The sequence below is a fragment of the Rhodotorula toruloides genome (genome assembly GCF_000320785.1).
Source record: "Rhodotorula toruloides NP11 unplaced genomic scaffold Scaffold24, whole genome shotgun sequence".
Classification (NCBI taxonomy): domain Eukaryota; kingdom Fungi; phylum Basidiomycota; class Microbotryomycetes; order Sporidiobolales; family Sporidiobolaceae; genus Rhodotorula; species Rhodotorula toruloides.
In genome coordinates this window covers 27,138-40,425 of record NW_015622984.1, presented here as the reverse complement: position 1 = coordinate 40,425, position 13,288 = coordinate 27,138, and the positions used below count along the sequence as shown (strand labels likewise).

At 61.7% G+C, this 13,288-nt stretch overlaps 6 protein-coding genes across 6 annotated transcripts; 3 read left to right on the top strand and 3 right to left on the bottom strand.

The window, feature by feature from the left end:
• Positions 1–132: 132 nt before the first annotated feature.
• On the top strand, positions 133–4,401 carry RHTO_03900 (glycosyltransferase family 2 protein; the record flags this gene model as incomplete). Its single annotated transcript, XM_016417569.1, has 20 exons — positions 133–738; positions 823–1,117; positions 1,197–1,320; positions 1,379–1,537; positions 1,612–1,632; positions 1,706–1,841; positions 1,905–1,912; positions 1,986–2,051; positions 2,115–2,155; positions 2,222–2,290; positions 2,349–2,457; positions 2,545–2,860; positions 2,915–2,996; positions 3,056–3,132; positions 3,194–3,320; positions 3,377–3,420; positions 3,484–3,532; positions 3,591–3,743; positions 3,802–4,032; positions 4,088–4,401. 20 exons carry the CDS (start codon positions 133–135, stop codon positions 4,399–4,401), a joined length of 3,027 nt encoding a protein of 1,008 aa, XP_016270976.1.
• A 310-nt stretch (positions 4,402–4,711) lies between these two features.
• On the bottom strand, positions 4,712–6,198 carry RHTO_03899 (uncharacterized protein; the record flags this gene model as incomplete). Its single annotated transcript, XM_016417568.1, has 4 exons — positions 4,712–4,999; positions 5,056–5,307; positions 5,367–6,091; positions 6,147–6,198. 4 exons carry the CDS (start codon positions 6,196–6,198, stop codon positions 4,712–4,714), a joined length of 1,317 nt encoding a protein of 438 aa, XP_016270975.1.
• Positions 6,199–6,624: 426 nt separating this feature from the next.
• Positions 6,625–7,188, top strand: RHTO_03898 (uncharacterized protein; the record flags this gene model as incomplete). Its single annotated transcript, XM_016417567.1, has 3 exons — positions 6,625–6,775; positions 6,902–6,981; positions 7,036–7,188. The coding sequence occupies 3 exons, from the start codon at positions 6,625–6,627 to the stop codon at positions 7,186–7,188; spliced, it is 384 nt and encodes a 127-aa protein (XP_016270974.1).
• Positions 7,189–7,307: 119 nt separating this feature from the next.
• On the bottom strand, positions 7,308–9,097 carry RHTO_03897 (guanine deaminase; the record flags this gene model as incomplete). The annotated part of the gene is made up of 6 exons (XM_016417566.1): positions 7,308–7,937; positions 7,995–8,358; positions 8,441–8,586; positions 8,649–8,707; positions 8,771–8,929; positions 9,001–9,097. 6 exons carry the CDS (start codon positions 9,095–9,097, stop codon positions 7,308–7,310), a joined length of 1,455 nt encoding a protein of 484 aa, XP_016270973.1.
• A 236-nt stretch (positions 9,098–9,333) lies between these two features.
• Positions 9,334–11,457, bottom strand: RHTO_03896 (mitochondrial processing peptidase beta subunit; the record flags this gene model as incomplete). Its single annotated transcript, XM_016417565.1, has 5 exons — positions 9,334–9,367; positions 9,433–9,680; positions 9,737–9,976; positions 10,058–10,924; positions 11,416–11,457. 5 exons carry the CDS (start codon positions 11,455–11,457, stop codon positions 9,334–9,336), a joined length of 1,431 nt encoding a protein of 476 aa, XP_016270972.1.
• A 99-nt stretch (positions 11,458–11,556) lies between these two features.
• On the top strand, positions 11,557–12,985 carry RHTO_03895 (chorismate mutase; the record flags this gene model as incomplete). Its single annotated transcript, XM_016417564.1, has 8 exons — positions 11,557–11,561; positions 11,644–11,692; positions 11,755–11,797; positions 11,861–11,995; positions 12,061–12,082; positions 12,179–12,441; positions 12,508–12,779; positions 12,914–12,985. The coding sequence occupies 8 exons, from the start codon at positions 11,557–11,559 to the stop codon at positions 12,983–12,985; spliced, it is 861 nt and encodes a 286-aa protein (XP_016270971.1).
• Positions 12,986–13,288: the final 303 nt, after the last annotated feature.

Here is a 13,288-nt window from a genome sequence, read left to right as displayed (position 1 = left end):
TCGCCTCCTCGCTCGCTCGCCCTTCCTCACGCACTCGCTCACCGCTGGGCAGACTCTCGAGTGCATCGCAACTGTGCTAGAGCGTCCTGAGCACCGCTGCCGAGCCCTGCCAGCTTCCCACGGCGCGCAACGATGCCGTACCAACCTCTCGAAACTGGTCGCTCAACATACCCCGCCTACCCCTCGTCAGCCCCTTCGTACGACTCGCCCGACGCAGGAGGGATTCGACCAGTCTCGTATAACGACGCCTACGACGACGCAGCGTTCATCGGCGACGAGGGAGCGGGAGGAGCGAGGCCGCCTTCGTTTCACTCGCACGACGGGGAGCGGGTCAGCGGGATGAACGGTGGAGCAGGCGTGTACCTGGGCGAGGCCTACGACTCGGGCATCATCTACGACAGCGTCCCTCAGACCGAACCGCTCAACCTCCGCAGTCCTCCTCCAGCTCCTGCCGCACGACGAAGCGTCTACGAACCCGACCTCGACTTGCACCTCGACAGTCGCGGCGCAACTCCGCAGTATCCTCGACGACGAGGAGCCGCACGCGACGAGCGAGACTGGGAGGAGGACGTGAAGAACCCGGAGGACTTTGAGGACAGCTTCGAGGCGGGTGAGGGGGACGACTCGCGCTTGGACGAGTATGGCGGACACGGTGCAGCCGGAGAGGGTCAGGAAGAGGACGATGGACTGCACAGCCCGGCGATCAGCTTCAAGGGCGGATTCGGCGCTCCTCCGCAAGTGAGTTCAGCTGTTGCGGCTGTCACTGTCTTGTCCTGTGTCCGCGGGATGCGACACTGACTGCTCTGCTTGATGTATCCATAGACTGCACACACTCGCCGCAGGAACGTCCAGCAGCGCCGCGTCAAGCTCACCGAGGGCAACCTCGTCGTCCCCTGCTCGATCCCCTCCCGTCTCCTCAGTTTCCTCCCTCGCAAAGATTCGGACGAGTTTGTCACGACTCGGTACACGGCGGTGACCTGCGGGCCAGACGAATTCAACGACAAGAGCTACACGCTCCGCCCGACGCTCTACAACCGCCAGACCGAGTTGTTCGTCGTCATCACGATGTACAACGAAGACGAGGAGCTCTTCTGCCGCACTCTCCACGGTGTTATGAGTATGTACAGGCGTCCTATTCGTTCGACTCGTCCGGCTCGTCGCCGCTCGAGGCGCTGACGTCTTTCCCGCTTCCGCAGAGAACGTCGCGCAACTCTGCAAGCGGAAGAAGTCGGCCACCTGGGGTCCAGAAGGCTGGAAGAAGATCGTCGTTTGCATCGTCGCAGACGGTCGCAAAGCGGTTCACCCGCGCGTGCTCGACTGGTTCGTCTCCTCTCTCTCGCTCACTGCGCCTCGCCTCGCTGACATGACCTGCCGATAGCCTCTCCGCTCTCGGCGTCTACCAACCGAGCGTCATGACGAACGCTATCGACAACCAGCCTGTCGCATGCCACCTCTTCGAGAACACGATCCAGATGAGCATAGCGCCTGACTTGACCTTCCGTGGGCTCGAGAAGGGCATCATGCCTTGCCAGGTCATGTACGTCGAGCCCTCATTTGTGTCGTGATCAGCTCAGGACACCGCTGACTCTCGACGCCTCTGCGCCGCCGCAGGTTCGCGTTGAAAGAGAAGAAGTGCGTGAACCTCGCCTATTTCCCGCTTTCTCGCTTACTCACAGATGTCGACTGACTCACCCTGTACTTGCAGCGCCAAGAAGATCAATTCGCATCGCTGGGCGCTGCAAGCCTTCGCGCCGCAGCTCGACCCTCGCGTTGTTGTTCTCCTCGATGTCGGTACGAAGCCGGCCGCTGGGTCGCTGTACAAGTTGTGGAAGGCGTTTGACGTGCGTCTCATGTCTCTCGCATCGCTCTCTGACGCTCGGTGACTGACATCGCCCGCGATACAGATGAACTCGTTCGTCACCTGCTCAAATTGTCTTCGCTAGCAGCACTTTCCCCTGACGACTTCCCCGCTCGACTACTCGCAGAAACGTCGGCGGAGCCTGCGGCGAGATCGTCGCGATGAAGGGCAAGTTCTGGCTCGGTTTGCTCAAGTGCGTCCTCCCGCTCCGCCTTCCTCGAACGAGTATGCTAACTTCGCTCGCTCGCCGGCGCAGCCCGCTCGTCGCGGCGCAGAACTTTGAGTACAAGATCTCCAGTGCGTCGCTTGATCCTTCCCGTTTTCCGCAGGATGCCGCTGACACGCTCGTCGTCGCTCGCTCAGACATCCTCGACAAGCCGCTCGAGAGCATCTGCGGCTACATCAGCGTCCTTCCCGGCGCCTTCTCAGCCTGTGAGTCTGCCTCAGATTGAGTCATACGAAGGAGAATCCGACGTTTCCTCCGGCGCAGACCGCTACATCGCGCTCAAGAACGACGAATTGGGCCACGGACCGCTCGCTAGCTACTTCAAGGGCGAGCATCTCGCCGGCGTAGATGCTTCGCTCACAACGTCGAACATGTGCGTCTCGACAAGCTTCCTCTCCTCGCGCCTTGATCCTTCCTCTGCTCCCGCCGGGACTGATCCTTCCTCATCGCTCGGCGACAGGTACCTCGCCGAGGACCGCATCCTGTGCTGGGAGCTCGTCGCGAAGCGCGGCGATGCCTGGGTCCTCAAGTTTGTCAAGTCGGCCAAGGGCGAGACGGACGTCCCGGATCAGGTCGCCGAGTTTATCGGACAGCGCCGTCGCTGGCTGAACGGCTCATTCTTCGCCGGCGTTTACGCCCTCATGCACACCTTCCAGCTCTTCCAGACGACTCATTCGCGCAAGAAGATCATCTTCCTCCTCGGCCAAGCCATCTACAACTTTATTAACGTCCTCTTCGCGTGGCTCGGGCTCTCGAGCTACTGGATCTTCTTCATGGTGCGCACGGCCGTTCGACATCGAGAAGCGCGCTGAGGGCGACTTCTCCCGCAGGTCCTCACGAAGTCGCTCGAAGACCCGACTTTCCACCTTAAGGGCGTGAGCGTCGTCAATGTCTTTATGCAGTACGCGTACAGTGCGTCGATGCTGTCGCTCCCTTGCTCGCCTGCTTAGCGCTGACGAAACGTCGCGCAGTCGGCGCCGTCATCGCCTGCTTCCTCATGTCCATGGGCAACCGGCCGAAGGCAGCGCGTTGGAAGTACCTCGGTGTCGTGAGTTCAAGCTCGCTTCGCAATTCCTCATCGAGCCCAACTGACGCTTGGAATGCCGCAGATGATCGTCTTTTCGCTCACGACCGCGTACATGATTGGCGCCGCCGTCTTCTGCGTCTACCAAGCGGTCAAGCAGTCTGCGGACAGCCTCATCATGGCGCAGATCTGCATCTCGCTCGCTTCGACCTGTTCGTCGCGCTCTTTTCTCCCTTCCAACCACGGGATTGACGCTCGTTCGCCGCAGATGGCTGCTACCTTGTCGCCAGTCTCATTGCAGGCGATCCCTGGGTGCGTGTCGCTTCGATCTTTTCGCCGGCAGTATAAGTCGCTGACGACAGGCTTCCCTCGCAGCACATGGTCACCTCGCTTCTCCAGTATCTCCTCCTCGCGCCGTCGTACAGTGCGTCCGCAACTTAAGCTTCCCTAGCCCTTCGCTGACCCTCTGCGCTATCCTTCAGTCAACCTGCTCAACATTTACGCCTTCGCCAACCTCCACGACTTCAGCTGGGGAACGAAGGAGCAGACGACGTCCGAGATTGATCTCGGCATCACGAAGAAGGTTAACCAGAACGAGGTCGACATGGCGTTGCCGGCGGATCAGTCGGACATTGGTGCGTCGATGCTCACCCTGCTTCGCCAGTTTCGCGTCGCTCACTCGTTCCCCCGCAGACATCCTGTACGACCGCTCGCTGCACAACCTCAAGACGCGACCGATGATCATCCCGCCGCCTCTCTCGGACAAGGCGAAGACCGAAGCCGTCATGGACCGCTATCAGAGCATCCGCACCAACATCCTCCTCTCTTGGGTTCTCTCGAACGCCGTCCTCATCGCGACCATCCTCAACGGTGATTACAGCGGCAGCTTCAGCTCGAGCAGCGGCAACACTCGAGCGAAAGTCTGTGCGTTGAGTTTCCGCCAGCTTGCATCCGCCTCGCTGACTCCGTCCGCGTGCAGACCTCGTCGTCGTCCTCATCTGCGTCGCCATCCTCTCGCTCATCCGCTTCCTCGGATCGACCGCCTACGTCGTCGACGGCTACGTCCGCTTCATCGGCCACCAGGTCCAGCGCCGCCTCTTCGCTCGCCGCCAAGTCAGCCAGCAGAACCACCTCCGCCGCCGTCCCGTCCTCAGCGAAGCTGGAACGGAGATCAAGAGCGAGAAGGGGGTTGTGCCGGCGGAAGACTCGGCGAGCAGCTACGTCGAGTCGAGCGGGTCGTCGTCAGTCGTCGACGGACCGAGGCCGGACGGAGCATGGTTCGCGAGGCGTTGAGGCGGGTTTCGTTGTATCTTCCTTTCTCGCTCGCGACTTCGAGCCTTCTCGCTCAGCAGTGTCATGTCTATTACCTCTTCGCATTTCTCCCATCGTCGCATCTTGCAACTCTGCGCGCTTTACGCCTCATCGAACGTGTACAGCTCGCACTGCCAATCCCGCCCGCCGTCGTCCTCGTCATTTCTCATCGGTCTCGAGGAGTACTCGAGCGAAGAAGCTACCAGCCAGCAAATAGAGAGCTTTGACGCTTTACAGACGTCTGTGGACGACGACGACCCAAAGACACGGCAGGAGACACTCGTTCATATTGCTACCAGGTTTCCAGCTCGTACTGCTCGCAACTCCATTCCGTTTCCTCCGGTTCCCTGGTCCACCGCACCTCGCGGGAGTAACGGTCCTCGTGAATCCGGATCTCTGTAACCTCGGTCTGACATGCCAAGAGATACAGCAACGCGAAGAAGGTGGGAAAGTCGCGCGCGCACTCCAGGTTGTCGACAGCCTGGTAGGGCCACGGATTACTGTCCTCGGCCTTCTCCACGTCGAGTCGGCGAAGATTTGGGAAGAAAGACAGGATGGTCGGCAAGTCGCCCAGTGCCGTCTGCAGGTGGGAAGGTCAGGACGGAGGCGAACGTGGAAGCCACGGCCCGCACTCACACGTTGCCATTCGTCGCCCTCGACGGTATATTCGAGCTCGTGAAGAGCAAGCCATTCGACCGATGGGAGGCTCAGCGCTTCTTCGTCGGCGAGGATGAGAGGAAGGCGTTGCAATGCAAGCTCCTCGACATCGGTCTGTGCGAGTGACGAGAGAACCTTGACAAGCTCGACGTGGCTGAATCCATCTTGTGGACGTTTTGCAAGGGGAAAGTCGAGAGTGAGACGCCGAAGGGGAAGACGAGACGGCGTATTCTGCAAACTGGGCGTCAGCCTGGCCTGCGACGCGATGTATTGTAAAGAGAACAGCTGACCGCTGTGCAGGCGGCATCAAGCCCGTCTAAAAAGTCCTCGACACCCGCCTGCAAGCTCGGCTCCGATCGTACCGCAAGTTCCCGCAAGGTCCGCCAGGGGAGGGTATCGTCCAGGGCAAATCGCTCGTTGACCTTGACATCGAGCGTCTCAAGCTGGCCTAAGCCAATGACTGCATCACGCGGATTGCCTTCTGCATAAACAGACCACTCCCATCGCGAGACCACGAGTCGTCGAACGGATCCTGCGAGTCTCAGGTCGAGCGGCTCTTCCGCATCCGCATCCCGATACGAAAGGTTGCCTCCCAAGAGCTCGAGACTGACGAGGTGCGAGAGGCTCGACAGACCCATGAGGATCTCGGGTGACAGGGTGTTGAAGACGATTTCGAGTGTGCGAATGTTGGTGAAGCCGGCGAGGGAGACGAACGGGAGTCTGGCCGTGCCGTATAATGCTATAGCGAGATCGACAACCGAGCAACGGGATTCCCGATCGGCTAGGATGCGTGCGAGCCTGACGCCATCGTCGTCGTGCGGGATGGTTACGCGCAAGACGGATGGACGACAAATCCGGCGGATGCGTCGGTTGAGCCTGACGGGATTGAGCATGTCGATGTCCTGCCTCGATGCTCCTTTCGGTCGTGGTAGCCAGAGGCGTTTGTCCCGCGTGGTGAACTCGAAGATGCGGGCGAGGAGTTCGTCGGGGAGGTCGAGGAGGCTCGTAGGCGATTCTGCGCGCGCCTGAGGTCAGCGCCATCGGACTCAATTCAGTGCGTTCGTGCTCACTGGCTGGAGCTGGCGACATCGCAGCGTCCGCTTCTTCCGTCGAGGTGGACATGGTGAAGCTGAAAGCGAGGGAAGCGCCCGTCAGCGCGAATGATAAGCCAGGCTAGGAGGTGGGTGTGCGCACCTGTTGACAAGCTCTAGACAGCGCAAGGGCGAGGACAGCGACAGCGAAGCGAGACGTCGTCGCCAAACCTTTCGCGACGCGACTTGCGATTTGCGACCCGACCTCAAGCTCGCCGACCGCTCTGAGAGATTCTCGGACGTCTGCCAGCTACGCAAACGATGCTATCGATGACTGGGACGCGTAGACGCCGCGCCAGTCCTTCCGCACCTCGCCTGCTCGTCTTCGCCATTCTCATCAGTTGTTGAACACGGTTGCTCGTACGGCGAACGAGACCGGCGCAGTGGCTATTCAGAGCATTGCAGTGTGGCCACTTGACCAGGAGGAGGAGGCTGGCCCGCTGAACGAGCCGCCGTGATGGCGGATTCTCCGTCCTCTCCGCTCTCCGCTGGCTGCCCCGGATCTACGCACAGACCGGCTGCGAACAAGCACGCCGAGGCTGGCTTGGCGGCTCTTCCTCTTCTCTTCCTCACTCGATACCCGTGTACGACACCCACCGCCATGTCCTGTGAGTCTGGCTCGACCGCACTGTGCACCGTCTCCTCGTCCTGCTCTCGCGCTCGACGACGCTTCGGCCGGCACAGCCTCGACGCTCTCCTCTCTCTCTCTTCACGCTGACATGAAGCGTACGCAGACCCGCAACCCCCTCCCAACGCCTACTACGGTCCGCCCCAGGGAGGCCCTCCCCAAGGCTTCTACGGCCAGGCTCAAACAGTGCGTACTTCTGTCGTTCCTCTCGACGCGCCACTTGATCAATCGTCCTTTCAGATGTACCCGCAGCAGCAGCCCATGGTCATCGTGCAGGAGAAGAGGGACGACGACGGATGCTGCGACGGATGCTGTGGCGGATGCTGCAAGTGTTGCGGGGTCTGCTGTGGAGGATGCTTGGCATGCTGTGCGCTGGAGGCGCTGTGCGACTGAGCGTGGACAGGGTAAGCGAAAGAGTGACGAGGGCAGGCGGACGGACACTACTCTCCTTTCCCCAGGTCCTGTACGATGCATCGCTGGTATACCCTCTTCATTCCGCCCAAGTCTACACTCTACCAAGGCTCCGGCCGACTGCACACCCGCTTCCCTTGCACCCAGACCGCCTTCCGATCCACCTCGCTCCCGTTGCAGAACCACTTCTCGAGCTTCTCCTCCGTCGAGACCCGCTTGACAACCCCGCCTTCCTCCTCCTCGACGTCGAACCAGTCCACTCGACTCCGCGGATGCCCAAGCTGGATCCACTGCGCGTCGAAAGCCGACCCGACTTCGAGCGCGCCGACCTTGCGCTCCTTGTCCAGCCCGAGAGCCTGCGCTCCGCCGAGCGTGGCAAGGTAGAGCGCCTCCTTCCACGAGATTGCCAAGCTGGCCGACCGCTCTTCCTGCCGCCGACTCTCTCGCAAGTCCCGCTGCCGCTCGCCCTCCCTCAACCGCGAGACCCCCACCGCCCAGCGCATGTTCTCGTCAATCCCGACGCGGTAGCCGCCCGAGATGTCTGATCCGAGCCCTACCTTGACGCCTGCGTTCCAAGCTTCTCGCAAGGGAAGCTGCCGCTCAGCTGAGAAGTAGACGTTCGAGAGCGGACAGCTGGCGATGGCGGTCCCGGTACGGGACAGGCGGGCGAGGTCATCGGCGGTAGAATGGGTGCAGTGCGCCATGAGAGAGCGGTCGTTGAGCAGGCCGAGCTGCAGGTGCGAAAGGTGAGCAGCGAAGACCGGAAATAACGTCCCGCTTGAACGCACCTGGTCAAGCAGCTCGACGTCGCTCTTGCCGCCCAGCATCTCGCGACAGACATCGACCATCCCCTGACTCTCGCACATATGCGACTGTATCCGCACGTTCTTCTCCTTCGCCAGGTCCGACAGTCCTTTCATGAGCTCGATCGAGCAAGTCGGGACGAAGCGAGGCGTCACGACAGGCTCGATGAGTCGTTGCTCGTCGGGGAGAGAGGCGACGAGCGAGTGCATCGACTCAATGAAGCGGCGGGTGTCGGCGAGGGAGGAGGCGGTCGTCTCGATGTAGGAAGGGAGCGAGTTCTGGTCCATGGCGACTTTGCCGATCTGGCCGCGGATGCCGGCGTCGAGGAAGGCTTTCGCGAGAGTAAGACTGCGAGGGAGAGAAGCAGAGCGAGCGGCAAGCCAGCGAGTGTCAGCGAAAGTAAGCTGCGAGGGAAAGAAGGGTTGCCCACTTTGCCTCGACCGAGATCGTGCCAAAGACGCTCGCAGCCGTCGTACCGTTCTCCAGCAAGCGCTGTACGAGCTTCTGGTAGACGCGCTGCGCGTAAGCCGGATCCTTGTCTATCCGCGACTCCGCGGCGAACGTATACGCTTCAAGCTGTGGGTTCAAGGGCGCGTCAGGCTGATGGCTTAACGTTGCCGTGGAGCTTCACTACGCACCCATTCCATCAGCGGCTTGTCCAGCGCCATACCAGCGTTAGGATACTGAGGAGCGTGAACTGAGGAAGCGAGAACAGCGAGGTCAGCTTCGGGCAACGCTTGGCTGGATTGAAAAGACTCACTGTGCGTGTCTACAAAGCCTGGCAGGGCCCAGCCGTCTCCCAGCTCGACCACCTTGTCCTGCCCCACCTTTCCCTCGCGAACGAGCGTGTCGACCTCATCCGCCAGCGCGCTGCCCGTGCTGTTGTCGATAGCAGCGATGAATCCCTTGCTGTCAATCACTGTGCGTCGCGAGCCGGGCGAGAGCGGAGTCAGCGCGATAGATAAGGCGGAGCGGAACGAGCGGGCGAACCGACGACGCAGTCCTCGCGGATGGAGAGCGAGCGGTCGGGCTGAGGCGAGACGAGCGTCCCTCGCAGTACGAGACTGATGTCAGCCAGGTCGAGCATGAGGTTGCGAAGCGGGAGAAGCGATTGGGAGGAGGAGAGAATGAGGCGGAGGAGGGCAAGTGGCAGTCATGGTCGCTCAGCGAAGAGCTAGCGAGCACCAGCACAAGGAGAAGCTCTCCCCCAAGCACCCAATGAGGGAGGGAAAGCGTTTTACATCTTGGGGCTCGCATCACGGCGTCTCCCCGACGACGATGACCAAACTTCTACTCTAGGCGAACTCCCGCTCCACCAAGTCACTACCACATCAAGCTGGTCATGCCGGCACGCATCCTGCGGGCAAATCAAAAGTCAGCGTCCGAAACGAGCGAGAGTCGAGGCAAGCGCAAGGAACGCACCTCGAGTAGTCGAGCAATCCCTCCACCCGTCCGACAGCCGCGACAGCGATGTCCTTGTCCCACAGGTACTTCTTCGCGCACCGCATGACGTCGGACGTCGTGACGGCGTCGACGGCCGCCTCGATCTCCTTCGGCGTGTTGCGGCGCCCGGTCGTGACGAGCTGGCGGCCAATGTCCTCGGCGACGGCGGTCGTGCCGTCGAGGCCGAGCAGGAGCGACGCCTTCAGCTGGGCCTTGGCGCGGGCGACCTGCGGATTAGAAGCGTCAGTGCCTGCACGCAAGATCCACGACCAGTCGCGCCCACCTCTCCGTCGGTCGGGTGGGTCGAGAGGCGGCACCACTCCTTCATCAAGAAATGAGTCAAGTCGTCGAGGTTGGTGACGTTCTCCGAGACGAGGTAGCATCCCCACAGGCCCGTGTCCGAGTACGACGTCGAGAACGACATGAACGAGTTGGCGAGGTTGTTCGAGCTGATGATGTGGCTCAGGCGACTCGAGAGGAGCGACTGCGCGCCGAGGGAGCGGTCCCAGTTGCCCATGATCGACTGCCGGGGAGGGCAAGAAAGGCGAGGCGAAGGGGAGGGCGCGGGAGCAGACACGTTTGCAAAGTCAGCCACGGCGCACACGAGACGAGGAGAAGGGCGGGGACCCGCCTGCATGACGAGCATGGTGTAGTAGTCGGGCGACTGCCAGCCGACACCCTCGACGGCGATGGCGACGTTGCAAGTCGGCATGGTGTCGTCACGAACGCGGACCTCGGATCCAATAAAGTCGGGCTTGGTCTTGGCGGACGACGCGCCGAGCTTGATGGGCTCGGGAGAGGACGAGAGCTGACCGAAGTGCTTGTTGGCGAGGTCGACGAGGGACGAGTGCTCGACGCCGCCGGTGCCGACGAGGACCATGCGGTCGGCCGTGTAGTTCTTCTTGATGTAGCTGGCGAGGTCGTCGCGCTGAATCGAGAGGATGTTCTCCTTGGGGCCGAGGATGGTGCGGCCGAGCGGCTGACCCTGGAAGGCGACGGCGTGGAGGTGGTCGAAGACGACCTCTTCGAGCTGCTTGTCGACCTCCTGCTGCTCACGGAGAATGACGTCGCGCTCGCGCTCGATCGCACCAGACTCGAGCTTGCTGCCGGTGAGGATGTCGGCGATGATCTCGACCGACTTGTTGACGTCGGACGCAAAGCTCTTGGCGTAGTAGACGGTCTGCTCGCGCGACGTGTAGGCGTTCAAGTGGGCACCGAGGTTCTCAACCTCGAGCTCGAGCTGGTGCTGCGAGCGCTTGCCGGTGCCCTTGAACGCCATGTGCTCGAGGAAGTGAGCGGTGCCGGACGTCTTGTCGGTCTCGGCGCGCGAGCCGGCATCGATCCAGACGCCGACGGTCGCGGTCGACGCAGACGGGGACGCCTCGGTCGCGACGGTGAGGCCGTTCGGGAGAGTCGAGATCTGGGTCAAGGGGGACGAGGCGTGGGTCGCGAGGGTGCGCTGGAACGGCGCCTGCGTCGGGGACAGTGTCAGCGCGGCGTCTCAAAACGATCCTGTGAAGCTGGACCAGGCCCGCCCAGTCCACACGACCGCGCGATCCCACCGCCAGAAGGTGAGCGACGAGACTCGGCAGCCACAACTCGACGACGACAGCGAGCGGGGCCGCCCAACTTGTCCAGTGCGCCCAATGCCCCCTGCAGTGCCTTCTTCCGCCATTCGTACTGTCCCGCGAGCCGTGTGCGGCAAGCTGTGCCCGCCCTCGCCTGCGCTGGTGGGTGCTGACGGCCGCCGAGTCCTCGCCGCCCTCCCACCGCACCTGGCTGCCTCGCGCAAAGCCCAGTCCTCCTGAGTCGTCCCACACAGTCCATCCATGACCCTGTCACCCTCCCAGCGAGTGTGCGCGGTGCGATGTCGCCGTTCGCCGATTGGGCCCGGCGTGGTTTGCCCCTCGAGTGCGTCGGCGCGGCCTCGCTGGGCGTGTTTGACGGTGCGAGTGAGCTTACGGGTGCGCGGCGAGCAGTCCTGAGCAAGTTCCTCGCGAGCATCGTGACGAGCAGCAGCGGTGAGCGAGGGAGAGCAAGCGAGAGCAAGTCTGTCCAGAACAGCAACGTCGACTGCCTCGCTTTCGCTCGCTCTACGACACGATGAAGTGCGCTGAACTGCTCACAGCGACTAGACGACCCCGCCTGTCCAACAGCTGACCCTCGAGGTGCCCTCGTTCGTCCTCACAGCTTCACCGCAGGACGAGACCCGCACAGCGACCCGCTCAACCTCGAGAACGTGCGTACGGGTGCTCACTGTGACGACGACGACGCTGACGAGGTACTCCGCCATCCCCGCAGATCCGCCGCACGCTCGTCCGACTCGAGGACACCATCATCTTCCGTCCGCTATCTCCCTCGCTCAACCTCTCCCTCACGCCGTGCTGATCCGTATGGACGCGCACAGTACTGATCGAGCGCGCGCAATTTGCACACAACCCGCGCATGTACACGAAGGATGGGTTCGCCGACGTCTTGCACCGCGACGGCTTCGAGGGCAGTTGGCTCGAGTGGTTGCTCAGGGAGACAGAGGTCAGCCATGGTGCGTCCGCGGCGTCGCTTTGTGATCGTGTACTTCCTGGTTGACCCGCTGGACTTGTTGTACAGCCAAGATCCGCCGCTATGACAGGTGAGTTTCCGCATATCGGCCCTTTCAGATCTCGTCACTCTCCTCGAGCGCCATTTCCGCTCGAGGAACTGACGCTCATTCTTCACTCGCACGCAGCCCCGACGAACACCCCTTCACCCCTCGCTCTCAACTCCCCGACCCGATCCTCCCTCCTCTTTCCTACCCTCCCTTGCTACACGACCCCACCTCCCTCAACGTGAACCCTCAAATCCTCTCTTTCTACATCAATTCCATCGTTCCAGCTATCACGCGCACGGTCACGGAGAGGCTGGGCAAGGAGAACGACGATGGGAATTATGGGAGTGCCGGGACGAGGGATATCGAGTGTTTGCAGGCTATCTCGAGGAGGATCCACTGCGGTGCGCTCTAACTTCTCTCCACATCCTTTTCTGATACGCTTGGACTGACAGCAACCCGCGCGATAGGCATGTTCGTCTCGGAATCCAAGTTCCTCTCCTCCCCCTCCTCCTTCATCCCCCACATCCTCACCCCCAATCCCTCCGCCCTCGAATCCCTCATCACCAAACCCGCAGTCGAAGCCGCCCTCCTCGCTCGGCTCGAGAAGAAAGCGCGGTGGTACGGTGCCGAACTTGGGCCGGACGGAGAGCCCGAGGAGAAGAGCGGAAGGAAGGTCAGGCCCGAAGAGGTCGTCAGGTTGTATAGGGAGTATATCATCCCGCTCACGAAGGAGGTCGAGGTGCGTTCGGCGTTTCCTCTCTCTCACGGGCTCTAGAGACGCAGTTGGCTTTGTCGGGTCTTTGGGCTCGACAGCGCTACGTGGTCGCCGGGGTCGAATGCAAGACTGAAGCTGACTTGCGCACCTTCTTGCAGGTCGAATACCTCCTCCACCGCCTCGACGGCCTCTCGCAGTCGCAGATCGACGAGCTCATGAAGAGCGACTGAGCGCGGGACGGTGGTGCGATACCTGTGCATCTGGTCTGGTGTAGTTGTGCGATACCCGTAGCATACGCTTCCTGCATCGTGCTTGAGTCGAGTTCCGCATGCTGCGAGAAGAGAAGAGCGAGGAGCAGGTATCCTCTGCTCGAGTCTCTCTCGGTGCGGACAAGGTCAGCGAGCGACTCCATGCAAGTCAAACGACATGCCCTAGTGTTACAACCACGAGTACCACACGAACACGAAGAGGCGCAACAAAACCGGGAGAACGAGAGAAGGGAAGGGAACGCCGCCCTTTGTGAGTGATTGCCG